A 27,199-nucleotide genomic window follows, 5' to 3' on the forward strand; every position below is an offset into this window, starting at 1 on the left:
GAAAAGCTATTCCCACCCCCCCTCTAAAAATACTGTGTAGCCTGACAGAAGGACCGGTGGCTGTGTTTCTGAGCTCCTCTCACTCAAGGCAGGCATGTTTTGCTGGTGAATGATACGATCCTGGCCCTAGCTGGCAGCAGGGGTACAGGGTCGAGGGGAATGCTGGCAGAGTTTTTGAGGTGTTACAGATATTTCCATCATTCCTATTCTAAAATCTCTTTAAACCCTTATTATTCCTTCACCCTCTTCCTCCCATCCCTCTGGGGAAAGTTTTCCCTTTTAAAAGAGGTTTTAATCTGCATGTAAAGCTTATTTAATATTTCCCCAATAATCCACCCCATCCCCCGAATATTACATGGCTTCTTGTTTATATTCTGAGATTTAACTCTGACATTGAGTAAACACCTAACAGTGAGTGGTCTAGTATTACTTTGGTTTTTATTCTCATGTTTCGTCCACCGTATACAAGAAGTAGAGATAAGTTCCCATCAAGTCACCATGCCAAGAGAGTCAGGTACCCCTCTGCATTCAAAAAAACCTTTATCCTGGTTTCAGTGGGATAAGTGCTCCTCCCTTCCGGTTACTCAGTGTTGTCAACTCCTCCTGAGAGGTGGTCACATTTCAGAAACGTGTGAAGTGATTTCAGTGTTTATGAGACATCTGAGGAAACTTTAGGACTGACAGGCAAGCTGTTGGCCATGTAACTGTTGGCATTCTTCACATTTGGGTTATGTAAGAAAAAATAAAAGCCAGCCCCATTAACTGTTTCTTTTCAAAACTACAGAAATTAAGTCTTAACTGCTGCCCATGCTTTGGGAAAGGGGAGCCTCACCAATGTTTCCATGACAGTATGTAACAGTTTTTCCTGAGTGCCATTAGCTGCCAGAAGAGGTGAACAATAAGTCTGGTCTCAAACAAAATTGGCTAATTCGTTACAGTAAGACTGTCTTTTATTATTAGACGTGGCTGTCATTATGACTTCCATTTCATCTTTCAATTAGTCATGCTTGAGCTATGTTTTTGGATGGAAAGGTTATTATTATAATGAAATTTTTCAAATGTGACTTCTTGTAGCTCATGCCTTGCCTATGTTCCGTGAGCCCCGCCAGCGGAGTACGAGGAAACAGCTGGAGAAGGACAGACTGGATCCCCTGAAGTCTCACAAACCCGAACCTCCTGTAGCAGGCCCAGGTGACTGTGATCCAAATAGTAACCTGCAAAGGCGGGTGAGGGAGGGGCTGGGGTACGGAATTGATGTAGAACTGGGGAGACGTTTTGGATCTGGATGCTTCTTTGTCTTTAGAGAGATCTTTCTAGATAGTCATTTTCAAACGTTTTCTTTCTAGCAAGGAACTTTTTTCTTAAACAAAGATCTGATGCGGAATCCCAGTGTATAAAACTGATAAAAATGGAGCTGCTATCCTGAAGTAGGGAGGAAGCCTGGAGCCCCACCTGCTTGGTCTCCAACTTTAGCCTTTTAGGTAACTTGGAACTCTGAGTCTCTTGGAACCCAGTTTTAAAACCAATGCACTTAAATTGGCAGAATTTACAACATGGGGCATTTTGACTTCACACAAGGCAAGAAAGTAGCCATCATTTAGTTCTATGTTGATAAAATGAAACTTCCCATTTCACTAGAAGATGCATAAAAGTTCTTAGGATTTTTAAGAAAGTAGATACCAGGAAAAAGCAAGACAGCATTGGCTGTAGTATACAGCACATACTTTCCCTAGAATTCTGTTTCCTGTTATCACCTGTGTAGTGTCCATTTGTTTTAGGCTCCCAAGCTTTTGACTTGTTCATTTGTGTGAGTTCTGGGCTTGCATCCATTTGGCCTTTTCTGTGTTGAAAACATATCGCGTATCTATCTGAAGTATTTTTTCATTCTCTCTGCCACTGTCCTAATAAAGTTCCTAAATAATATTCTTGCCTGGGCTATTGCAAAACCCTTCTGAGACACCTTATCTGAAGTCACTTCCTCTCCTCCCCACCTGCCTCCATTCATCTTACGTACTGCTTTTACCCCTAACTCTTCTAGCTTTCATGTTGCTCCTGTCCCCAAACCTTCATAAGCTCCCCTCTGTCCAGTTGCATTTCCAGGGATTTAAGATTCTCTAAAGTCTGATTCTAACCCACCTTTGTAGCTTTATACTTCACTTCTCTCCTACTCTGATCTTCTGATACGGCTGTTGGTTCACTCCTGTTCCCAAATACTCATTGAACTTTCTTCTCTACTATTTAAACCATTCTGCTCCTTGAAAATAACCTTCTCTGTCTTCTAAGCTTTTCCAAATGGAGTTCAGCTTAAGTCCCAACTCCTTCATGAAGACTCCCTCAACTACCTGAGCCTGAGGAGCTATCTCACTTCTCTAAGTACTATAATAGTTACTTGCCACACAAATTATTTGGCCATGAATTATTTCCTGCCTTTTTTATTCATCACTTATCTAGAATTACGAAGTTGATCTTTTAGTACTATTTGGCTTTCCATGTATTTATTTACTTTATATTGTGCTTTAGATGAAGGTTTACAGAGCAAATTAGTTTCTCATTAAATAATTAATATACATATTGTTTTGCGACATTGGTTGCTAACCCCAGGATGTGTCAACACTCTCTCCTTCTTGACCTTGGGTTCCCCATTACTAGCTTTCCTGTCCCCTCCTGCCTTCTTATCCTTGCCCCTGGGCTGGTGTGTCCATTTAGTCTGCTTTTGTTTTATGGGCCTGTCCAATCTTTGGCTGAAGGGTGAACTTCAGGAGTGATTTCAGTACTGAGTTAAAAGGGTATCAGGGGCCACACTCTGGGGGTTTCTCCAATCTCTATTAGGGCAGTAAGCCTGGTCTTTTTTTGTGAGTTAGAATTTTGTTCTACATTTATCTCCAGCTTTGTCTGGGACCCTCTATTGTGATCCCTGTCAGAGCAGTTGGTGGTGGTAGCTGGGCACCATCTAGTTGTGCTAGACTCTCTCTGGTGGAGGGCTTGGTAGTTGTGGCCGATTAGCCCTTTGGACTATTCTTTCCCTTGTGTCTTTGGTTTTCATCATTCTCCGTTGCTCCAGACAGGGTGGGACCACTGGAGTATCTTAGATGTCCGCTCAGAAGCTTTTAAGACCCAAGACCCTACTCACCAAATAGAATACAGAACATTTTCTTTATAAACTATGTTATGCCAGTTGAGCTAGATGTCCCCCAAGACCATGGTCCCCAGTCCTTAGCTGAGTAATTTGGTCCCTCAGGGAATTTGGATGTGTCTATGAAGCTTCCATGACCTCGCCTTGGTCATGTTGTGCTGGCTTCCCCAGTATTGTGTCCTGTTTTACGCTTCACCAAAGTTACCACTTATCTGTTGTCTATTTAGTGTTTTTCCCTCCCCATTCCTCCCCTCCCTTATAACCATCAAAGATTGTTTCTTTTTGTGTGTAAACCTTTTCATGAGTTTTTTTAGTCGTGGTCTCATACAATATTTGTCCTTTCGTGATTGACTTGTTTCACTCAGCATAATACCCTCCAGATTCATCCATGTTGTGAAATGTTTCACAGGTTCACCATTGTTGTTTATCATTGTGTAGTATTCTTTTGTGTGTATGCAGCATGATTTGTTTATCTATTTGTTTGTCGATGGACACTTAAGTTGTTTACATCTTTTTGCTATTGTGAACAATGCTGCAGTGAACATGGGCATGCATATATCTATTCGTGTGATTGCTTTTATTTCTCTGTGATATGTTCCTAGGAGTGGGATTGCTGGATCATATGATATTTCTATTTCTAGCTTTTTAAGGAAGCACCATATCGTTTTCCAAAATGGCTGTACCATTTTTCATTCCCACCAGCAATCAATAAGAGTTCCAAGCTCCCCGCAGCCTCTCCAACATTGGTTATTTTCTGTTTTTTTAATTTGTGCCAGTAATATCAGGGTGAGATGGTATCTACTGTGGTTTTGATTTGCATTTCTCTCATGGCTGGTGATCTTGAGCATTCCCCATGTGTCTGTCAGCCACCTGAATGTCTTCTTTGGTGAAGTGTCTGTTCGTTTCCTTTGCGCATTTTTTAATTGGATTATTTGTCTTTTCGTTGTAGAGGTATTGGATTTTCCTATAGATTTTAAAGATTAGGTCTTTGTTGGATTTGTCATAGCCAAAAACTTTTTCCTAGTCTGTAGGTTCTCTTTTTACTCTTTTGTGAAGTCTTTTGATGAGCATAAGAGTTTAATGTTTAGAAGATCTCAGTTATCTAGCTTATAGTCTAGAGTCTGTTGTTCATTATGGTTTGTATCCTGTTTAAGGCCTCTAGTGTTGACCTGTTTTTTCTTCTATGATCTTTATAGTTTTGGGCTTTATATTTAGGTCTTTGATCCATTTTGAATTAGTTTTTATGTGTGGTGTAAGGTATGGGTTCCATGTATTTATTTTCCTAAAAACATCATACATTTTTTGAGTACCAGTTACTGTGCTAGCTGTTGGGGATCCAACAGGGAACAATACCCTGCCTTTAAGGAGCTTTCTATCTGCTAGAAACAGTAAAATGTGTAGATCAGTGCATTCACCCTATTTTTTTTTTAACATAACACTCAGGAAAATACCTATGAGGTACTTGGAAGATGGTAACCCCTAAGATATGTTTGTTTGAAGCTACAATAGCATCTAATGAATATTTGTTAGTTTTATTTATTGACTTTCAAATGTTCATACCTGAGGAATTTTTTAAGGCATAAACCACGGCATAGACATGGGAAATTATTTGTAATTCCTCCTACATTGGCATCATTATTAAATTATGTAACAAAGACATAACAATCAAAGAATGTCTCTTCCCATTTAGAAATATTATGGGGGAAGTTAAGGTTTGGTAGTTTGGTTGTAATCATCATAAATGAAAGTTGAAAGGACCATTCTCAAGTAACATTGAGACTTGTATACTTCAGACCAATGTCTGAAAAAGCCCCATAGTGCTCAAACTTTAATTCTATATGAAATCAGAAAAATTCAGTAAACCTGAAATTCTGACCCCACTCTGCCAGTTAGGATGTTGTCATTCCCTAATGGACCACACAAACCACAGCCTTCACCAGCCGAGAAGAAATATGCCCGGCTGCCACCACTGACCGCTCTGACAGGAATCAAAATGGAGGGTTCTGGACAGAGCGGGAGAAAAATGCAGAACAAAATTCCAATTCACAAAAAAAGAAAAAGACCATACTTACTGCACTGACAGAGACTGGAGGGACCCCTGAAACAATGGTCCTTTGTCACCCTGCCAACTCAGATCCGAAGCCTGTCCCAAAGTCCACCTTTCAGCAAAGGTTAGACAGGCCTCTAAAACAAACAATAACACATGTGAGAAACGTGGCTCTTAGTTCAATTAAGCATAGGAGACCTAATGGACAACAGCTGCCTAAAAGGAGAGACGAGAAGGCAGGAAGGGACAGGAAATCTGAATGAATGGACATGGGGACTCTGGGTATAGAGGGAAAGAGGGAGAGTGCTGACATATTGAGGGGATTGCAACCAATGTTACAAAACAATTTGTGTATAAATTTTGAATGAGAAACTAATTTGTGCTGTAAAGTTTCACCTAAAACACACACACACACACACACACACACACACACAAAGATGTCATTCCTGCAACAAGCCACTTTTGAAGCCAGTACTGAAGGATGCTCAACCTTGTCAACCAAGTACAGAGTATTCAAGGTATACCTATGTATTGTCATGCTCATTCAGTTTCTGATTTTTTGCTTTTTCCTTTGAAACAGGTCGTGGTGGCCGGGTTGGAACCCATGGGGGCACTCTGTCTTCATACATTGTGAAAAACATTGCTTTGGACAAGACCGATGACAGCAACCCCCGGGAAGCCATTTTGCGGCATGCCAAAGCAGCTGAAGACAACCCATATTGGGTTTCTCCAGCATATTCCAAGTAACGAAATAGTTTTTTTTTTTTTTTAAGTAGAGAAATTGTTATGTTTAATGACTTGGGAACTTCTCCCTTTCTCATTTCATTCTTGAGCTTGAAAAATAGATCAGGTACTCATCCTGAAGCTTAGGATTTTGTCTGTATCTTAAGACTCTAAAATGGTGAATTTTTAAACAAGACCAGTTACAATAGAGTTAGAGCCTAGTATAAGCCATATGTAAAGCCCATTCTACCTATGATTAAAAAAAAAAAAACAAACAAAAAACCCTATTGCGTGTACGTATCATCTTTTTATTTTTTTTCATCTTAGTTGAGGAAGGTTCAAAATAATTGAAGGGGAGCAGTTTATAGATTTGTTATTAAAGATTAATTGACTTTTACTTATAGAGCTATATATATATATAAGTAACTCTATCCAGTAAATCCTGCCCACTCAGATTCCCTCAGCTTAGTGTGGGTGAACATGTCAAGCTAAGGGAATGAGCTATATTTCTTTACATTAAAGGAAGATACTAATGTACAATTTTCAGTTTTTTAACTTTTTATTTTGAACTAATTTTAGACTTACAGAAAAGTTGCAAAAATAATACAGAGAGTTCACGTATATTCATCACCCAACTCCCCCTAACGTTACCATCTTACGTAACCATGGTTATTGTTAGTTGCCATAGAGTCAGCTCCAACTCATGGTGACCTTACGTATAACAGAACAAAACCTTGCCTGGTTCTGTGCTGTCTTCATGATTGGTGGTATGTTTCAGTGCGTTGTTGTAGCTATATAGTACAATTATCAAAGCCAGGAAATTACCATTGGTACAATACTATTAACTAAACTACAAACATTATTTGAATTTCACCAATTTTCCCACTAATGTCCTTTTACAGTTCTGGAATTCTATCCAGGATTACACATTGCATTTACTTGTTATTCCTCCTTAGTCTACTCCAGTCGTAACAATTTCTTGTGCTTTCTTGTCTGTTATGTCCTTAATGCTTTCAATGAATACTAGTGAGTTCTTTTGTAGATGTTATCTCAGTTTTGGTTTGTCTGATGTTTCCTTATAATTGGAATGATGACTTGCATTTTTGGCAAAAATGACATAGGAAGTATGCTGAATCCCTATTGGTGCATCATCTCTAGGGCTTCATGGTGTTCCTGTGTCTTACTACTGGTGATGTTAACTTCGGTCACTGGTTAAGGTTACATCTGCCAGGATTCTCTACTGTAAAATTGCTATCAAACCATTTTTAGTTAATAAATATTTTGGACGACATTTTTTTAAACTATGCAGGTCCTATTTCTCCTCAAATTTTTGCTCTTTAATTTAAACATCCATGATTAGATCTTGCCTGCAACAAATATTACTGTGTGTTTGCCTAATGGTGATTCTGTTTCCCTGTTTTCTTCTGAAAACCCTGGTAGCGTAGCAGTTAAGTGCCATGGCTGCTAACCAAAAGGTCAGCAGTTTGAATCCACTAGGCACTCCTTGGAAACTCTATGGGGCAGTTCTACTCTGTCCTATAGGGTCCCTATAGGGTCATTATGAGTCGGAATCAACTCAACGGCAACAGGTTTGGTTTTTCTTTTCTTCTACATGTAATTCTGCTGAAAGGAAGAGCTGTTCCTTCCACATGTATTTATTAATTTTTTTTTTGTATGGACTCTCAGATACTTATTCTAGTCTACTGGTTAAAATCTGACACTGTCATTATTTGTTTTGTTGCTCACATTGTTCCAGCTTTGGCCAATAGAATCTTCTTCAGAATAGCTCCTGTCTTCTTTCAAAAACCCTATTTTTTCTGAGGACTTCCTTAATTTCCAGCACTACAAGGTGTTCCAGGCTTATCTTTATTCTTCTTGCCTCAACCCTAAAATCAATCCTTTCATTGGAGAATGGTGTTTAGAAACCAAGAGCTGATCTTTAGGTTTGCTTAGTCCTCCTAGAGTGTCATTGCTTCTAGACCCTCTCAGCAGACAAACCTAGGAAATGTATGGATGTATACTAACCTGTCCGTCACACATTTGTCAGTTTGTTGTACTGTAGTGGCTTGTGTGTTGTTGTGATGCTGGAAGCTATGCCCCTGGTATTTCAAATACCAGCAAGGTCACCCATGATGAACAGGTTTCAGTGGAGCTTCCAGACTAAGATGGACTAGGAAGAATGCCCTGTCAGTCCACTTCTCAAAAAACTGGCCAGTGAAACCTTAGGAATAGCAGCAGAAGCTTGATTGATAGAGTGCCGGAAGATGAGCTTCTCAGGTTGGTAGGCACTCAAAAGAGGACTGGGAAAGAGCTGCTTCTTCAAGGTAGAGTCGATCTTAATGACATGGATGGAGTCAAGCTTTCGAGACCTTCATTTGCTGATGTGCAGTGACTTAAAATGTGAAGAAACAGCTGCAAACATCCATTAATAATCAGAACATGAAATGAATTTGGAAACCATCTCAAGAATAGATTTGAGACTAACTACTAATTCCTAAAGACCAGACAAGTTGTGGGATGACATCAAGGGTATTATACATGAAGAGAGCAAAGGGTCATTAAAGAGACAGGAAAGAAAGAAAAGACCAAAATAGATGTCAGAAGAGACTCTGTAACCTGCCCTTGAGCATAGAGTAGCTAAAGAGAATAGAAGAAATGATGAAGTAAAAGAGCTGAACAGAAGATTTCAAAGGGCAGCTTGAGAAGACAAAGTAAAGTATTATAGTGAAATATGTATGCAAAGACCTGGAGTTAGAAAACCAAAAGGGAAGAACGTGGTTGTTATTTCTCAAACTGAAAGAACTGAAGGAAAACTTGACTTTAAATTTTGAAGGATTCTATTTTTTATGAGCCCTGGTGGTGCAGTGGTTAAAGAGCTTGGCTGCTAACCAAAAGATCGGCAGTTCGAATCCACCAGCCATTTGTTGGAAACTCTAAGGGATAGTTCTGCTCTGTTCTGTAGGGTCTCTATGAGTTGGAATCAACTCTATGGCAACGGGTTTTTTTTTTTTTTTATCATGGACAAAGTATTGAACGGCACAGGAACCATTGAAAGGAGATGGAAGGAATACACAGAGTCACTTTACCAAAAAGAACTGGTAACCATTCAGCCATTTCAGGAGGTAGCATGTAATCAAGAATTGATGGTACTAACAGAAGAAGTCCAAGCTGTGCAAAAGGCATTGGCAAAAAATGAGCCTCTAGGAATTGACAGGATACCAACTGAAATGTTTCAACAAACAGATGCAGTGCTATAGGGGCTCACTCATCTATGCCAAGAAGTTTGGAAGACAGCTACCTGACCAACTGACTAGATAAGATCTGTATTTGTACCCATTCCAAAGAAAGGTGATCTGACCAAACGTGGAAGTTATCAAACAACATCCTTAATATCATAAGTGAGTAAAATTTGGCTGAAGATAATTGAAAAATGATTGCAGCGGTACATTGACAGAGAACTGACAATAAATTCAAGCTGGATTCAGAAGAGGTTGTAGAATGAGGAATCTCGTTGCTGATGTCGGAGAATACCAGAAAGATACTTACCTGTGTTATATTGACTTTGCAAAGGCATTCGACTGTGTGGATCATAACAAATTGTGGATAACATTGCAAAGAATGGGAACTCCAGACCACTTCATTGTGCTCGTGTGGAACCTGTACACAGACCAAGACAGCCGTTCGAAAAGAACAAGGGGATAGTGTGTGGTTTAAAATCAGGAAAGGTGTGTGTTAGGGTTGTATCCTTTCACCATATTTATTCAGTCTCTATGCTGAGCAAATAATCCAAGAAGCTGAACAATATGAAAAAGAACATGACATCAGAATTGGTAGACTCATTAACAGCTTGCAATATGCAGATGACACAAACTTGCTTGCTCAATGTGAAGAGAACTTGAAGCACTTACTGATGAAGATTAAAGTCTACAGCCTTCAGTGTGGACTACACTTCAACATAAAGAAAACAAAAATCCTCACAACTGGACCAGTAAGCAACATCATGATCAATGGAGAAAATATTCAAGGAATTTTGTTTTACTTTAATCCACAATCAACACCCATGGAAGCAACAGCCAAGCAATCGAACAAAGTATTGTATTGGGTAAATCTGCTGCAAAAGACCTCTTTAAAGTGTTGAAAAGCAAAGATGTCACTTTAAGGACTAAAGTGCATCTGATCCAAGCCATGATATTTTCAGTTGCCTCTTGTGCATGCGAAAGCTGGACAATGAATAAGGAAGACCAAAGAAGAATTGAAGCCTTTGAGTCATGGTGTTGGCGAAGAATACTGAATGTACCATGAACTGCCAGAAGAACAAACAAGTCTGTTTTGGTAGAAGTATAGCCATAGTGCTCCTTGGGAGCAAGGATGGCGAGACTTCGTCTCACGTACTTTGGACATGTTATCAGGAGGGACCAGTCCCTGGAGAAAGACATCATGCTTGGTGACAGTAAGGTAGAGGATCAACGAAAAAGAGGAAGACCCTTAACAAGATGGATTGACACAGTGGCTGCAATTAATGGGCTCAAACATAGCAACAATTGTGAGGATGGTACAGGACCAGGCAGTGTTGTACATCAGGTCGTAATGAGCTGGAACCAACTCAGCAGCACCTAATAACACCAACATACTAATCTACTCTTATTATACACACACCTGTATTTCTGTGTGTATTTATCCATCCATGAATTTATACTGATGCCTCCAATTTCAGTCCATTTCCATAGAGTTCACTTAGCATTTCTCTTTTCCTTATTTATAACTTCTTTTTCCAATAGTGAGAAACCCAGATTTCATTACCTACATATATTTACTTATTTGTCCAATTCTATGCACATAAAGTAGTTTCAGAATTGCAACACCACACCCCTGTGAGAAATGCTTTTCCTAACTAGGTTACAGCATTTGTGTCCAGTTCATTAGTCTTATAGTACCCAGTCAGCGTATTGTTTTCCAAAGTTATTTAGATTAGATCTTTTCTCTTCCATCCCATTAGTCATTTGTAATACAGTTTTCATATGTATTCCTTTTTGGTTTTTCTCATATTGTGTTTATTTTTTGGGAATGTGAAACATTACTGTGGTGCTAAGAATCAAAGCAATAAAAGAGACACATCTTGGAGACTGGGGCCAGGTCCATCTGTACATTTCTATTTCATTCTCTATACTTTATATATTCCACATATAGATATGTAATACTTTTCTAAAGCAATATCCTTTTTAAGGATATTTGCATTGTTTCCATTCTTCAGCTTTCATAAACAATGCTGAAATTAATATCCTTAGACATACATATTTGCCCACATGTGCAAAGCTTCTTGAAATAGAATTGCCAAGTCAAATGCTCTTTGCATTTTAAAATTGTGTAAATAGTGCCAAATTTTCCTCCAAAGTGACTTTTTAATGAACTTATCTGATATATGAGTGCCCTCATCCTTGCTAGAGTATATGCTAATACTTTCGTCTTTGCCAATCTGATAGGTGACTTCTTGTAACTAGTTTTCACTTACATTTAAAATTATTGAGCATCTTTTCATATGTTAAAAACCGGTTTTCCTGTGAATTTTATATTCATGTCTTTTGCCCATTTTTCAGTTGGTTGAGTGGGTTTTTTTTTTTTTCTTATTGATTTGTAAGAATTCTTTAAGAAGATTAGCCCTGAAATACCTCCTGAAGTCTTCTTTAAATCAAACAATAGTTTAGCTTAATAAGAATGCCTGCTTTGAGCATTGTACACTTTTAAAGACCTGTCTATATGGTATTAAATTGACAACAGCAACTTGAAAGCTTAGATAGGAACCTCAGAGGGCAGTGAGTTAATGTCAATGGGGACGAACAATTCAGAAAAGGAGGGCATGTTTGTACAACTCAAAGAATATAATCAATGTCACTGAATTGTACATATAGAAAGTTTTGGTGTATGTTCTGCTGTGTGTATTTTCAACAACAACAAAAATAAAATATTTTTTAAAAGAAGATTAACCCTTTGTATGCCATGTATTACAATTTTTTTTCTTAGTCGTTTTTTGTTTTACTTTGTCTATGGTATTTTTCCCATGCCTCCCGTAAAAAAAAAATTTTTTAAGGTAGTCAGATTTAGAATTTTTTTCTGACTTTTTGGGTGTATCTTACTTAAAAAAGGCCTCTACATCCCAAGATTACTCTTGAAATTTTGCCATGTTTCCATTTAAAATTTTTTTGCTTTCATTTTTTAATGTTAGTTTTTTTTTCATCTGAAATTATTTTAGTGAAGAGAATGAGGTAGGGCTACAACTTAATATTTTTCTATATTATTCGCCAGTTGGTGCAACATCTTTTCTTGGATAATCTGTTTTTCCTCATTGACTTGAAATGCCACCATTATTAAGGAGCTCTGGTGGCACAGTGGTTAAGTCAGTGGTTCAAACCCACTAGTTGTTCTGTGGGAGAAAGTATGGCAGTCTGCTTCTATAAAGATTGCAGCTTTGGAAACTCTATGGGGCAGTTCTACCCCGTGTCCTATGGGGTCACTATGAGTTGGAATCAGTTTGACTTGGTGGCCACTATTATGGATTAAATTGTGTCCCCCAAAAATGTGTGTCAACTTGGCTAGGCCATGATTCCCAGTGTTGTATGATTGCCCACCATTTTGTCATCTGATGTGATTTTCCTATGTGTTATAAATCCTACCTCTGTGATGTTAATGAGGCAGGATTCCAGGCAGTTATGTTAATGAGGCAAGACTCAATCTGCAAGATTAGGTTGTGTTTTAAGTCAGTCTCTTTAGAGATATAAAAGGGAGAAGTGAGCAAAGAGTCAGGGGGACCTCATACCACCAAGAGAGTAATACCAGCAGAAGAGTGCATTCTTTGGAGCTGGGGTTCCTGTGCAGAGAAGCTCCTAGTCCAGGGGAAGATTGATGACAAAGACCTTCCTCCAGAGCCGACAGAGAGAAAGCCTTCCCTTGGAACCGATGCCCTGAATTCAGACTTCTAGCTTCCTAGACTATGAGAGAATGAATTTGTTTGTTAAAGCCATCCACTTGTGGTATTTCTGTTATAGCAGCACTAGATAACTAAGACAGCTACCTTTATTACACATACAGCATTTCCATATGTTTTTTTTTTTAATCATTTCTGGGCTCTCTGTTTAGTTCTGTTAATTGGCCTGTCTTTTCAAGTATCAATATCAAACGGTTTCCATTATGATATGGCTGCCTACCCTCATTGTTCTCCTTATCAGAATTTTTCCATCTATTCTTATGTTTTGATGACTTTAATCACCCCCTCCCCCCCCAAAAAGTCTTAGTGCTATTTTTTAATGGAGTCGAATTACATGTATATATCAATTTAGGTCCACAATTTGTCTGCTGTTTGTCGTACAGCGGTTGCTTGCATGTTGATGTTATGCTGGAAGTTATGCCACTGGTATTTCAAATACCAGCATGGTCACCTATGATGGACAGGCTTCAGTGGAGCTTCCAGACTAAGACAGACTTGGAAGAAGGAACTGGCAGTATACTTCTGAAAAAATTATCCATTGAAAACCTTATGAATGGCAGCGGAACATCGTCTGATAGAGTGCTGAAAGATGAGCCCCTCAGATTGGAAGGCACTCAAAATACAATTGGGGAAGAGCTGCCTCCTCAAAGTAGAAACAACCTGAATGACATGAATGGAGTCAAGCTTTTGAGGCCTTCATTTGCTGATGTGCAGCAACTTAAAATGAGAAGAAATAGCTGCATGGAATGTATGAAGTATGAATCTAGGAAAGTTGGAAGCCATCAAAAATGAAATACATACAGATGGATATCTTAGGCATTAGTGAGCTGAAATGGACTGGTATTGGCCATTTTGAATCAGACAAATTCTATGGTCTACTGTGATGGGTGTGACAAATTCAAGAGGAATGGCGTTGCATTCATCATCAAAAAGAACATTTCAAAATCTATCCTGAAGTATAGTGCTGTCTGTGATAGGATAATATCCAATAGGCCTATAAGGAAGACCACTTAATAAGAATATTATTCAAATTTATGTAAAAAAAAAAACCAACCACTAATGCCAAAGATGAGGAAACTGAAGATTTTTTACCAACTTCTGCAATCTAAAGTTGATCAAACATGCAATCGAAATACATTGATAATTACTGATGATTAGAATTCGAAAGTTGGAAATGAAGAAGGATCTGTAATTGAAAAGTGTGGCCTTGGTGATAGAACTGACACTGGAAATCACATGATAGAATTTTGCAAGACCAACCGACTTCTTCATTGCGAATACTTTTTTTCAACATGAACAGCGATTATACACAAGGACCTCACTGGACAGAAAACACAGGAATCAAATTGACTACATCTGTGGACAGATACGATGAAAAAGAAAAGCACAGTATCATTAGTCAGAACAAGACCAGGAGTGAACTATGGAACAGGCCATCAATTGCTCCTATGCAAGTTTAAGTTGAAGCTGAAGAAAAAAACAAGTCCATGGGAACCAAAATACGACCTTGAGTGTATCCCAACTGAATTTGGAGACCATCTCAAGAATAGATTTGGTGCGTTGAACACTAATGACCGAACACCAGGTAAGTTGTGGGATGACATCAAGGATATCATACTTGAAGAAAGCAAAGGGTCATTAAAAAGACAGAAAAGAAAGACCAAAATGGATGTCAGAAGATACTCTGAAACTTGCCCTTGAGTGTAGAGTAGCTAAAGTGAATGAAAAAAAATGATGAAGAGCTGAACAGAAGATTTCAAAGGCAGCTTGAGAAGACAAAGTATTATAATAAGATATGTATGCAAACACCAGAAGTTAGAAAACCAAAAGGGAAGAATACACTCGGCATTTCTCAAGCTGAAGGAACTGAAGAAAAAATTCAAGTCTCCAGTTACAGTTTTGAACAATTCAACGGGCAAAATATTGAACGATGTAGGAAGCATCAAAACAAGATGGAGGGAATACAGAGTCACTGTACCAAAAATAATTGGTTGATGTTCAACCATCAGGAGGTAGCGTATGATCAAGAACCGATGGAATTGAAGGAAGAAGTCCAAGTTGCACTGAAGGCATTGACGAAAAACAAGGCTCTAGGAATTGACAGAATAGCAATTGAGATGTTTCAATAAATGGATGCAGTGCTGGAGGTGCCACTCATCTATGGTAGTAAGGTAGGATTTTATAACAACTGATTTTTAAACACAAGAGCAGGGTTGTTGTTGTTAGGTGCCATGGAGTCGATTCCGACTCAGTGACCCTATGTGCAACAGAATGAAACGCTGCCCAATCCTGCACCATCCTCACAGTGGTTGCTATGTTCCAGCCCACTGTTGCAGCCACTGTGTCAGTCCATCTCGTTACCAAGCACGTTGTCTTTCTCCAGGGACTGGTGCCTCCTGATGACATTTCCAAAGTACGTGAGACAAACTCTTGCCATCCTCCCTTTTAAGAAGCATTCTGGCTGTACTTATTCCAAGATAGATCTTGTTTGTTCTTCTGGCAGTCCCTAGTATAATCAGTATTCTTCACCAACACCATAATACAAAGGCATCAGTTTTTCTTCGGTCTTCTTTATTCGTTGTTCAGCTTTTGCATGCATATGAGGCAACTGAAAATACCATGGCTTGGGTTAGGCTCACCTTAGTCCTCAAAGCAACATCTTTGCTTTTTAACACTTATAGAGAGGTCTTTTGCAGCATATTTGCTCAACGCAATACGTTGTTTGATCTCTTGACTGATGCTTCTATGGGTGTTGATTGGTGGATCCAAGTAAAATGAAATCCTTGACAACTTCGGTTTTCTCCATTTATTGGTCCAGTAGTGAGGATTTTTGTTTTCTTTATGTTGATGTGTAATCTATACTGAAGGCTGTAGTCTTTGATCTTTATCAGTAAGTGCTTCAAGTCCTCTTTGCTTTCAGCAAACAAGGTTATGTCATCTGCTTATCGCAGGTTTGTTAACGAGTCTTCCTCCAATCCTGATGCCATTTTCTTCTTCATGTAGTCCAGCATCTTGGATTGCCTGTTTAGTCACATCTCTTTATGGCCTTCAAAAATATTTTGAAATTTTTCTTTATATAAAACTTTCACATTTCTATGTAAGTCCATTTCCAGTTATTTTATCTTTTTGTGCTATTGTAAATAAGGGCTTTTCTTTCACTGAATTTGTAACTCCTTTGTATAAAGGAACACAGTATGGCTACACATTTATGTATGTGTGGGTGTGTATATTTCGTATCCAGCTATTTACTGTCGTCCCCTATTATTTGAAATAATGGTTAGTGAATTTGCTTGAGCTTTTCATGTATTGAATTATGTCATCTGCAAATAATGATACTTTTACCTCTACCTTTTTAATTTTTATGCCAAAACAAAGTTAAATAATATTATTGGTAGTGTATGTTCTTTTCTCATTTTGAACTTTAACAAGAGTGATTCTGTTAGGTTGAACCATATGTAATTGTCATTTTTGCAGCTCAGAAATAGTCAGATATTGGCAATTTTGTATTGTTAATCTAGTGGTATTTCCCCATACAGCATGATAAAATTTTAAAACACAAACATACAAGATATTAAGGAAGAATCTCTTTCTGTTTTATTTATTCATTCGACAAAGATTTACAAGACTCCTACTATGTGCCAGTTATTCTTCTAGAATGTGATAATATAGAAGTTATTATGAATATTATGTTCTAGTAGGCAGTGACCAGCCAACCTGTTGTTGTTGAGTCGGTTCTGGCTCTTGGCTACCCTGTGTGTTACAGAGCAGAACTGCTCCGTAGCGTTTTCTTGGCCGTAACCTTTAGAAATCTGTAAGTGTTGGATGGCAGTAAGTGCTACGGAGAAAGCTAAAATAGGAAGAAGAGGACATAAAATATCCAAAGGAAGGAAAGGTTGCTATGTTAGACATGATGGTCAAAGTAGAACCCTCTGCTAAAGTTATATTTGACCTGAATGAAAATGAGGGAGCAAGCCATACAGATATCTGGGGGAAGAACAGCTCAGGCAAAGAAAACAAGTTAAAAGGCCAGAGGCACGTCCATTAGGAATAGATGCTAAATTTTATTGAATTCCTTCATTGTATCTCAATAGAAGTATCATATGATTTTTCTACTTTTACCAATGAATATGATGCATTATATTACTGAATTTCCTAATACTGAATCATTCTTGCATTTTTTGTAGAACCTTCGCATGGTGATGGTGTAATCTTTGTCAAGTGTTAGCCGGGCTTCATAAAGCGCTCTGTATACTTTTCTTCTCTATATATGCCCTCAAATTATTTGCATGCCATTAAATTTGTCTACTTTGTAAAGATTTGCTAGAATTCATATGTGAAACTATCAAAGCCTGGTGCTTTTGTGGTGTGAAGTGTGAATAGTAATTCCTTAGTAACCTTCTCCTTTCTTTCCCATTCCCTCATGGTAAATAGTCTGTTTGGATTTTCTGACTCTTTTGTAATTGGTAATTAATATTTTCATAGACTTAATTGCAGCTGAAAGTATTTTTGCTGATTTGTGACCATTACCTGAAGATATTTTTCTGTATTGTAGGCAATTTAGTTATAATTGAATAATGTGCTAGTTTAACAGCAACTCTTCAAGGTAGATAGAACATGTATGGTCATATCCTCTCCTTATGTGTCAGGAGACTGAAGCATAGACTTGCAACTAACATTAAGTGTCTGAAACTAGAACTAGCTGTCAGTTCTCTTGATTCCTAATCTAATGAGCTTTCCATAGACCGCGCTCTCTCTTAATATACACCTTTCTGCCGCTGCATTTTGTTTCCATCTCTTTCCTTCCACCTGATCTTGTCACTACATTTATTGTATACTAACTAAGTTCATGGCAGTGGCTGTCCGTGGCATGTAATTTGTTAGCCAGAATTGCTGTGTTATTTCTCCTGTGTTTACCTGCTGGAGTATACTGTTTACTGCCAAGTGGCAAAGTGTCTGAAGGGAAGCTAATATTTAATAGGATCTTTTCATAATGGTCACTGTGATTGAGAATGTGTGTCTGGTTGTTTGTCTTCACTGCAATTGACTTATGTCAGTGATGAAATGAAGATTTACTGTATTTCACTTTATCAGAGAGAAGCACAATTAGACATCACACAAATCTACCCGCCTGCCTGTGACATAGACTCACCTTCATTCTCCAGTGATGATAACGAAGAGCCTTTGAACCCTTTACGTTTGTTGACTGGGTGTTTAAATTTCATTCCTGGCACTAGCAATGTAATAGCCGTGAACGTTTCAAACCAGAGCAGAATCACAGAGGACTGTCATTCAGCTACAGGCGGGCAGATTCAGTTTCAATTTCATGTTAAAAGTTGTTGCTGGAGGGAGGGGACAAGGAGCTGGCTGAGGAGTGGGCAGGATGTAGATCCAGAATGCTATTAGCTTACACATCAGACAGGGATAGATGTGTGTGGGAGCCTGGACCCCGGCCAGCAGCCTGCCAGCCTGACAGCTCTGTCAACCATGGTCACTTTTCTTGCCAGATCAACTGCTTTTATTGCTGGTTCAGTCAATTTAATTTTCGGCGTGTATGTCTTCTCTGATACAGGATACGTGGATGTATGTGTGTGTGTGTGCAAGAGCTCATTAAAATATCGTTCCCACCTATAAAGGATCCATTTAAAGTCATGGTGAGTTAGTAGGCAAGATTTAAAGAGGTCACCCTGTGAGTAAGTGAAGTGAAGGTTTATATACTATTTGTGCCAGGAGGAGACATAAACCAATAAAGAGAAAAATGTAACTTTTTTCCTGAGTTATATTTAGGTAACTGAATTCCTGTGTAGACATATGTCCACCATATTCCTATGTAGATGCCAGTGTTTCTCAAAGTGGTTTTGTGAACTGACTGGGCGAGGAGGGGTTTAAAAAATGCAGATTTCTGGATTCTACCCCAGACCAACTCAATTAGATTTTGTGGGAGTGGGACTGGCAGTCTGCATTTTAAGAAGTGCCCCACGTGATTATTTTGCAAAGTAAAGTTTGGTAGTATGTACCAAAGTAATCATTTAAAATGAATAAAAAATGATTCCTCTTTAAGACAGTTCAAACTTACAGAATAAATTATAGAGATTCATAGTGGGGAAAAAAAAAAGATTTACGTAACAAAATAGTTTCCTCTAGGGTTTTTTAAAAACTAGCAAATTGATATTTTTTATTTAATGTATGTTATTTTACCAAATGTATTATACGTACATTTTTAATATGCCTATTTTATGAAGTGACATTTTAATTAAATTTATTCTATTACATGCTTGTTTAAAAAAAATGTGTGTGTGTGTAGTATTACTGTTCCAGATGAGGAAACAGACTTACAACTTGACCAAAGCCACACAGGTAGCAGATGGCAGAATTGGGATATGAACACAGGTGGTCTGGCTTCAGGGTCAAGCTGTGCCCTTAACTCTTAAAATGTACTGATTCTGATCACTAAACAACTGAGGGTTGTTGTTGTTGTTGTTAGGTGCCATCGAGTCAGTTCGCACTCATAGCGACCCTATGCACAACAGAACGAAACACTTCCCGGTCCTGTGCCACCCTTATAATCGTTGTTAGGCTTGAGCTCATTGTTGCAGCCACTGGTCAGTCTACCTCGTTGAGGGTCTTCCTCTTTTCTGCTGACCCTGTACTCTGCCAAGCATGATGTCCTTCTCCAGGGACTGATCCCTCCTGACAACATGTCCAAAGTATGTAAGACACAGCCTCACCATCCTTGCTTCTAAGGAGCATTCTGGTTGTACTTCTAAGACAGATTTATTCGTTCTTCTGGCCGTCCACGGTATATTCAATATTCCTCGCCAACACCACAATTCAAAGGCGTCAATTCTTCTTCGGTCTTCCTTATTCTTTGTCCAGCTTTCACATGCATATGATGCAATTGAAAATACCATGGCTTGGGTCAGACGTACCTTAGTCTTCAGGGTGACATCTTTGCTCTTCAACACTTTGAAGAGGTCCTTTGCAGCAGATTTGCCCAATGCAATGCGTCTTTTGATTTCTTGACTACTGCTTCCATGACTGTTGATTGTGGATCCAAGTGAAATGAAATCCTTGACAACTTCAATCTTTTCTCTGTTTACCATGATGTTGCTCATTGGTCCAGTTGTGAGGATTTTTGTTTTCTTTATGTTGAGGTGTAATCCATACTGAAGGCTGTGGTCTTTGATCTTCATTAATAAAGTGCTTCAAGTCCTCTTCACTTTCAGCAAGCAAGATTGTGTCATCTGCATAACGCAGGTTGTTAATGAGTCTCCCTCCAATCCTGATGCCCCGTTCTTCTTCATATAGTCCAGCTTCTCAGATTATTTGTTCAGCATACAGATTAAATAGGTATGGTGAAAGAATACAACCCTGCTGCACACCTTTCCTGACTTTAAACCAATCAGTATCCCCTTGTTCTGTCCGAACAACTGCCTCTTGATCTACGTAAAGGTTCCTCATGAGCACAATTAAGTGCTTTGGAATTCCCATTCTTCGCAGTGTTATCCATAGTTTGTTATGATCCACACAGTCAAATGCCTTTGCATAGTCAATAAAACACAGGTAAACACCCTTCTGGTATTCTTTGCTTTCAGCCAGGATCCATCATCTGACATCAGCAATGATATCCCTGGTTCCACGTCCTCTTCTGAAACCAGCCTGAATTTCTGGGATTTCCCTGTCAATATATTGCTGCAGCTGTTTTTGAATGATCTTCAGCAAAATTTTGCTTGCATGTGATGTTAATGATATTGTTCTATAATTTCTGCATTTGGTTGGATCACCTTTCTTGGAAATAGGCATAAATATGGATCACTTCCAGTCAGTTGGCCAGGAAGCTGTCTTCCATATTCCTTGGCATAGACGAGTGAGCACCTCCAGCACTGCACCTGTTTGTTGAAACATCTCAATTGATGTTCCATCAATTCCTGGGGCCTTGTCTTTCGCCAACGCCTTCAGAGCAGCTTGGACTTCTTCCTTCAGTACCATCGGTTCCTGATCGTATGCCACCTCTTGAAATGGTTGAATATCGACTAATTCTTTTTGCTGTAATGATTCTGTGTATTCCTTCCATCTTCTTTTGATATTTCCTGCGTCGTTTAATATTTTCCCCATGGAATCCTTCACTGTTGCAACTCAAGGCTTGAATTTTTTCTTCAGTTCTTTCAGCTTGAGAAATGCCGAGCCTGTTCTTCCCTTTTGGTTTTCCGTCTCCAGCTCTTTGCACATGTCATTATAATACTTTACTTTGTCTTCTTGAGAGGCCCTTTGAAATCTTCTGTTCAGTTCTTTTACTTCATGAATTCTTCCTTTTGCTTTAGCTGCTCGACACTCAAGAGCAAGTTTCAGAGTCTCCTCTGACATCCATCTTGGTTTTTTCTCTTTCCTGTCTTTTCAGTGATCTCTTGCTTTCTTCATGGATGATGTCCTTGATGTCATTCCACAACTCGTCTGGTCTTCAGTCACTAGTGTTGAATGCATCAAATCTGTTCTTCAGATGGTCTCTAAATTCAGGCGGCATATACTCAAGGTCATATTTTGGCTCTCGTGGACTTGCTCTGATTTTCTTCAGTTTCAGCTTGAACTTGCATATGAGCAATTGATGGTCTGTTCCACAGTCGGCCCTAGGCTTGTTCTAACTGATGATATTGAACTTTTCCATCGTCTCTTTCCACAGGTGTTGTCAATTTGTTTTCTGTGTGTTACATCTGGTGAGGTCCATGTGTATAGTTGCCGTTTATGTTGGTGAAAGAAGGTATTTGCCATGAAGAAGTCATTGGTCTTGCAAAATTCTATCATTCGATCTCTGGCATTGTTTCTGTCACCAAGGCCATATTTTCCAACTACTGATCCTTCTTCTTTGTTTCCAACTTTCGAGTTCCAATTGCCAATAATTATCAGTGCATCTCGATTGCATGTTCGATCAATTTCAGACTGCAGCAGCTGATAAAAATCTTCTATTTCTTCATCTTTGGCCCTAGTGGTTGGTGCGTAAATTTGAATAATAGTTGTATTAACTGGTCTTCCTTGTAGGCATATGGATATTATCCTATCACTGACAGCATTGTACTTCAGGATACATCTTGCAACGTTCTGTTTGACAAACGTAACACCATTCCTCTTCGAGTTGTCATTCCCAGCATAGTAGACTATATGATTGTCCGATTCAAAATGGCCAATACCAGTCCATTTCAGCTCACTAATGCCTAGGATATCAATGTTTATGCATTCCATTTCATTTTTGACGATTTCCAATTTTCCTAGATTCATACTTCGGACATTCCAGGTTCTGATTATTAATGGATGTTTGCAGCTGTTTCTTCTCATTTTGAGTCGTGCCACATCGGCACACGAAGGTCCGAAGGCTATACTCCATCCACGTCATTCAGGTCAACTCTACTTGGAGGAGGCAGCTCTTCCCCAGTCATCTTTTGAGTGCCTTCCAACCTGGGGGGCTCATCTTCCAGCACTGTATCAGACAGTGTTCCGCTGCTGTTAATAAGGTTTTCACTGGCTAATGCTTTTCAGAAGTAGCCTGCCGGGTCCTTCTTCCTAGTCTGTCTTAGTCTGGGAGCTCAGCTGAAACCTGTCCTCCGTGGGTGACCCTGCTGGTATCTGAATACCAGTGGCATAGCTTCCAGCATCACAGCAAAACACAAGCCCCCACAGTATGACAAACTGACAGACACATGGGGGACAGCTGAGGGTAGCTCTTAGAAAAGTTAAGTATAGTGAACCTGAAAAGATTATTGTGTGAGGTAGCATGACATAGCAGAAGGAACATGAGACTAAGAATCAAAAGCCTTGGGGTTTAGTTCCAGCTCTAATACCTTCACTGAGTCTCCTTACCTCTGCTGAGATTATTTCCCCATGGATGAAGTAAGGGGACAGGGCTGTACCAACATGTAGCCCTCATGTTTTTGAAGAGAAATTGTGGCATACAGTTTATAAATGTGAGCTTAGAGAGGGCATTGGTGATATCTGGACTGCCCGAGGCCTGTGTGCTTTTCAAAAGTTTTATCATATAACTTGTTTACCCGCTTGGTAGTAAGGAAATTTAATAGGGTTTTTCTTTTTCTTTCTTGCTCTCTCTCTCTGGTTCCACAGTTTCCACAGGTTTCATATATGTCCTTTTCTCCACCCTCACCCAGTCTTTGAATTTTCACACATACCATTATGAGTTGAATTGCCTTATTTATGAGTCCGATATGTGTTTATCTATTTTCCAAGATATTATATATTCATTTCCTGAAGAAAATGGGAAATTTTTTTTATCTAGAAATATCTTGTTGCCTCTCACCTTCTTATGCATCCTTTATATTTAAAAAAAAAAAAACTTTGATTAGCTCTTTCCCCAGAAAGAAGGGACCATTTCAAGTGGAATCTTTTGCTCAAGTCCTTTATTTAATCTTAATAATTCTGCAATTGTCATGACTGGGTCAGAGTTCCTCTGGGCCTTATTCATTCTAACATTCATTCTAACAGGGTTAACAAGCGTGTCAGATTATCAAGTCATGGCTGTAATTGACTGGCTTTGAGGTTTTCCTTCATAATAAACAATGGGCCCTGAGCCAAAAAAGCTTGTGGTTTATACTCACACACTGATGACTAAATAATACAAGTGATTTCCCCTCATACTCATTCTATTACCCTACCCTGGAGCTGGCCTTATGCTTTTTGAATGAATCATATCAGAAGAATATCCATAATTAAAAAGAATTTGACCTGTGGCCTTTCCATTGCAGCTGAAAACATTTTGACGACTTCACTCTGGCCTGAGAGCTAGAGGAAGATTGTAGAAGGCATAGGTTAAAGCTTAGTCAGAAGAGAAGGGACAGTCCTACAAACACTTTAAATCTCTTGCACAAACAATGCACCTCAAAAATGCTCTGTTAGAAGATTACAGGAAGGATCTTTACACAAAATTCTCTGGATGGAAATACCAAAGGTAGAGCTTTGTTTCTGTTGGGTTTCTTTCATCTTTACGTACACAGCTGCTGGAAAAGACTCACTTTGAACAAATAACCTTAAGAACTCAAGTTAAAAAAAAAGAAGTTCAAAGGAGAAAATTAATCAGCACAAAGCTATCAGCTAATCAGGACTTATAGATTTGAGACAGACATTTGCTTAAATTTTGTATTTGCTTCATGAAATTATATTAACTCTTAGCAAATGCAAAATTTATTGATGCAAAAACAAAATAAAACAAAAAACCCTTCAGCCTTCCTGTGATTAGTTTATTTGATGGTTAGCAGCAATAACTATACTAACATCTGAACTGTTCTCCTTTTCTTGGTAACTCTAGTAAACAAGTTGGTATATATAGTCAATTGAAGAGTGTTTACTATTCCCCACTTAATCACTTAATCAAACAGGAAAACAAAAGTAGTTTCATATCAGCTCCCTATAAGTTTGAGTTTTAATAAATTAACCCTTTGAAAAATGGGCAAGTGTGGGCCATAATCCAGTAGAAAATGTTCTGGAGAAAGCTGATTTCAGCAAGATGGATACTTTACTGCTTCTCCAGTGAGGCTTACCTTATCTCCACTAACTTGTTGGGCACCCAGAGTGATTTTACATTTGGCTGAATTGAATGTTCCCATGACCTCCTTTTTCCTTCAAGGAGATCCCTTTATAGACTTTTTATTTGGACAAGGAAAATGGATCTGCTATGAGGCTGTAAGTTAGAGTTGATAACTGTCTGCCTCTTGAGAAATGAGGTATAGAATGCTAGAGGAATGGGTAGGTAATGGAAAAGCCTTCTCGAAGCAGTGGAATATATTTCTTGCACATCATTTGTATATTTCCTGAGTTGTCACCATTTCCTCGGTGTCCATTTGGTTTGGTTTGTCCTAGTCCTCTGATGGAAGCACCCAGCAGAGCCCATGGTAAAATCAGTGTACAAATTCTATTTCTTCAAGCAGCCCAGAATAGAATCCATTTTTGTGCCAGTGATGATGTTAATAGAGACTTGTTTGTTTGTTTCCCATTGGCTTTAAAAGCAGGAATTTCCAGACCAACTTTTAATTGTTTTCAAATCCAGTAATGTTTTCTCTTTTTGCATGTGTCATTTTATTCCTGCTTTTCATTGTTGATTTATTTTCATAGTAGTTTTGTATGCCAAGGACAAATTAGGCCATCCCCCAGGGAAGAAGAAATCCTCTGCTAGAGTTGCCTAATCGTCTCTGTTCCTCATTGTCTTGATAAAGTGGTGACTAAAGGAACCCTTTTAAAATGCCCTAGATGATCCTGAATTGAATTAAAAAAAAATTTTTTTTTTTCTCATATGTGGATTTCTAAAATTCTTCAAAAGAATACCGGCTGGAAATAAATTCAAAGATAAAAATTGCTGAAAAGGAAGAATAGGTTGCAAAGTTTAAAGGTACGATTCTCTCACTGTGCTCCTACAAAACACGGGCACTCCCTAGGCTGGATGAGATGTTCAGTGTGCTAAAACTGAATAATCATTTTTGAGAAACCTGGTCTTTATTTAGTTGACAGCATATCCCTCTTATTGAAGGCACTGTACTATATGTAAGAATTTTAGTTTGGGGGCTATGATGGATTGAATTGGGGGAAATTTTCTTCTGTGAGCCACGTTTCCTTCACCTCCCCATCCCTAATCCATAAGAATTAAAGACTACTCTTTAATTTTTTCTTTTCTTTAAAGCGGATGGGAGTCCCTGGGTGGCGTGAACAGTTAAGCACTGGGCTACTAACAGAAAGGTTGGCAGTTTGACCTACCCAGAGAGCCTCGGAAGAAAGGCCTGGCGATCTGCATCCAAAAGGTCACAGCCTTGAAAATCCTGAGGATGGCAGTTCCACTCTGAAAGTACACGGGGTTGCCATGAGTCAGAATTGACTCTACAGCAGCTGCTTTGGTTTTTGGTTCCTTTAAAGGGTGAGCCTGTGGGTGCAGCTCCAACTTCATTCATTCACCAAGTCTTCAGTAGCATCATACAGGGCCAGTTTTCCAGATAAGAGAAATATTTTCCTGTAGTTGTAAAAGTTTATGTTAAGAAGAAAAATTCTTAGTATACAACCCCGTTTTTCTCACTCCGTTTCCCAAGCTAGGGGAGGGATGGGGATCTCAGCGGGTACTTCTCATAGAGTGGTCCACAAACCAGCACTGATGAGCCAATTGTAGAAATTGAGAGGAACCACTTAGAAAATTTTATAGCAATTGGATATATTGGTTGAATCTAATAATAAAAATTTTTCCTTTGTAGTTTTTTTTTTTAATTTTATATTTTTTAATAATGCAATATCTGTCCACAAAGGATTGTGAATTAGAAAACGAAGACTGGTCCTGCACTACAGATGGTTCGAGAGCACTGCTCTAGGCACAGCCCTAAGTTGAGGGTAAGGCCACCTCCAAGTGTCTACCTTTTATCCTAGGCAGGGGACTCATTCCTCCTTATTCCCAAGCCCAAGAGCCAAGTTCTCACACTTAATTATCCCCTCCCTGGCCAACCAAGCTCAATTATGGCAGTCTTTTTCTAGTAGTCAGACAAGGTGAAGTTTATGGATAGAATTGTCTCCGTTTTAAATGTTACTCGTCAATTTTTAAAAAACAAAATTTTTTTTGGCGTAACTGCTTGTCTGCTAGGTATAGTAACAGATAACAAAATGAAAGAATAAGTGGTAAGCAAGTGTTGCTGGGAAAATTTGGACACTGGCTTAAGTCCTGATTTTGGCAATTCAGAGAAGCTGGGGGTTGTGATTTGATATTGCATACACATGGAAATTTTGCTGACAACATTGTTCTTACTGCAAAAAGTGGAATTTAAAATAAATTCCATGGAGTTTTGCAAAAAGGACCATGATGTTCAGGTGTTCTGCCTCCCAAACAACTTGAGATCCACTAAATTAGAATACCTGGTAAAGACAACGGAAACCCTGGTGGCGTAGTGGTTAAGTGCTACGGCTGCTAACCAAGAGGTCGGCAGTTCAAATCTGCCAGGCGCTCCTTGGAAACTCTATGGGGCAGTTCTACTCTATCCTATAGGGTCACTATGAGTCAGAATCGACTCGACGGCAGTGGGTTTGGTTTGGTTTTAGGTGAAGACAAAGGAAACTGTTGTGGTCTGGTCATTGGAAGTGACAATCTAAGTGACCCTGATACAAAAATCTGCATTTGATGTTAGGGAGGAAAAAGGTATCTCTCCTGGTGGTAACAATGGTTAAGAGCTCGGCTGCTAACCAAAAGGCTGGCAGTTTGAATCCACCAGCCACTCCTTGGAAACCCTATGGAGTAGTATCCTGTAGGGTCGCTGTGAGTTGGAATTGACTGGACAGCAATAAGTTTTTTTTTTTTTAG

At 38.9% G+C, this 27,199-nt stretch overlaps 1 protein-coding gene across 2 annotated transcripts in view; it reads left to right on the top strand.

The window, feature by feature from the left end:
* Positions 1-27,199, top strand: part of WDR70 (WD repeat domain 70) — a 364,451-nt gene that overhangs the window by 328,940 nt on the left and 8,312 nt on the right. For both annotated transcript variants that reach the window (XM_010588101.3, XM_023545427.2), the window contains 2 exons: positions 1,075-1,191; positions 5,761-5,923. In XM_010588101.3, the coding sequence (XP_010586403.2) occupies positions 1,075-1,191; positions 5,761-5,923 (280 nt within the window). The remainder of the gene's footprint in view (positions 1-1,074; positions 1,192-5,760; positions 5,924-27,199) is intronic.

This window comes from Loxodonta africana, chromosome 2 (assembly GCF_030014295.1).
Source record: "Loxodonta africana isolate mLoxAfr1 chromosome 2, mLoxAfr1.hap2, whole genome shotgun sequence".
Taxonomy (NCBI): domain Eukaryota; kingdom Metazoa; phylum Chordata; class Mammalia; order Proboscidea; family Elephantidae; genus Loxodonta; species Loxodonta africana.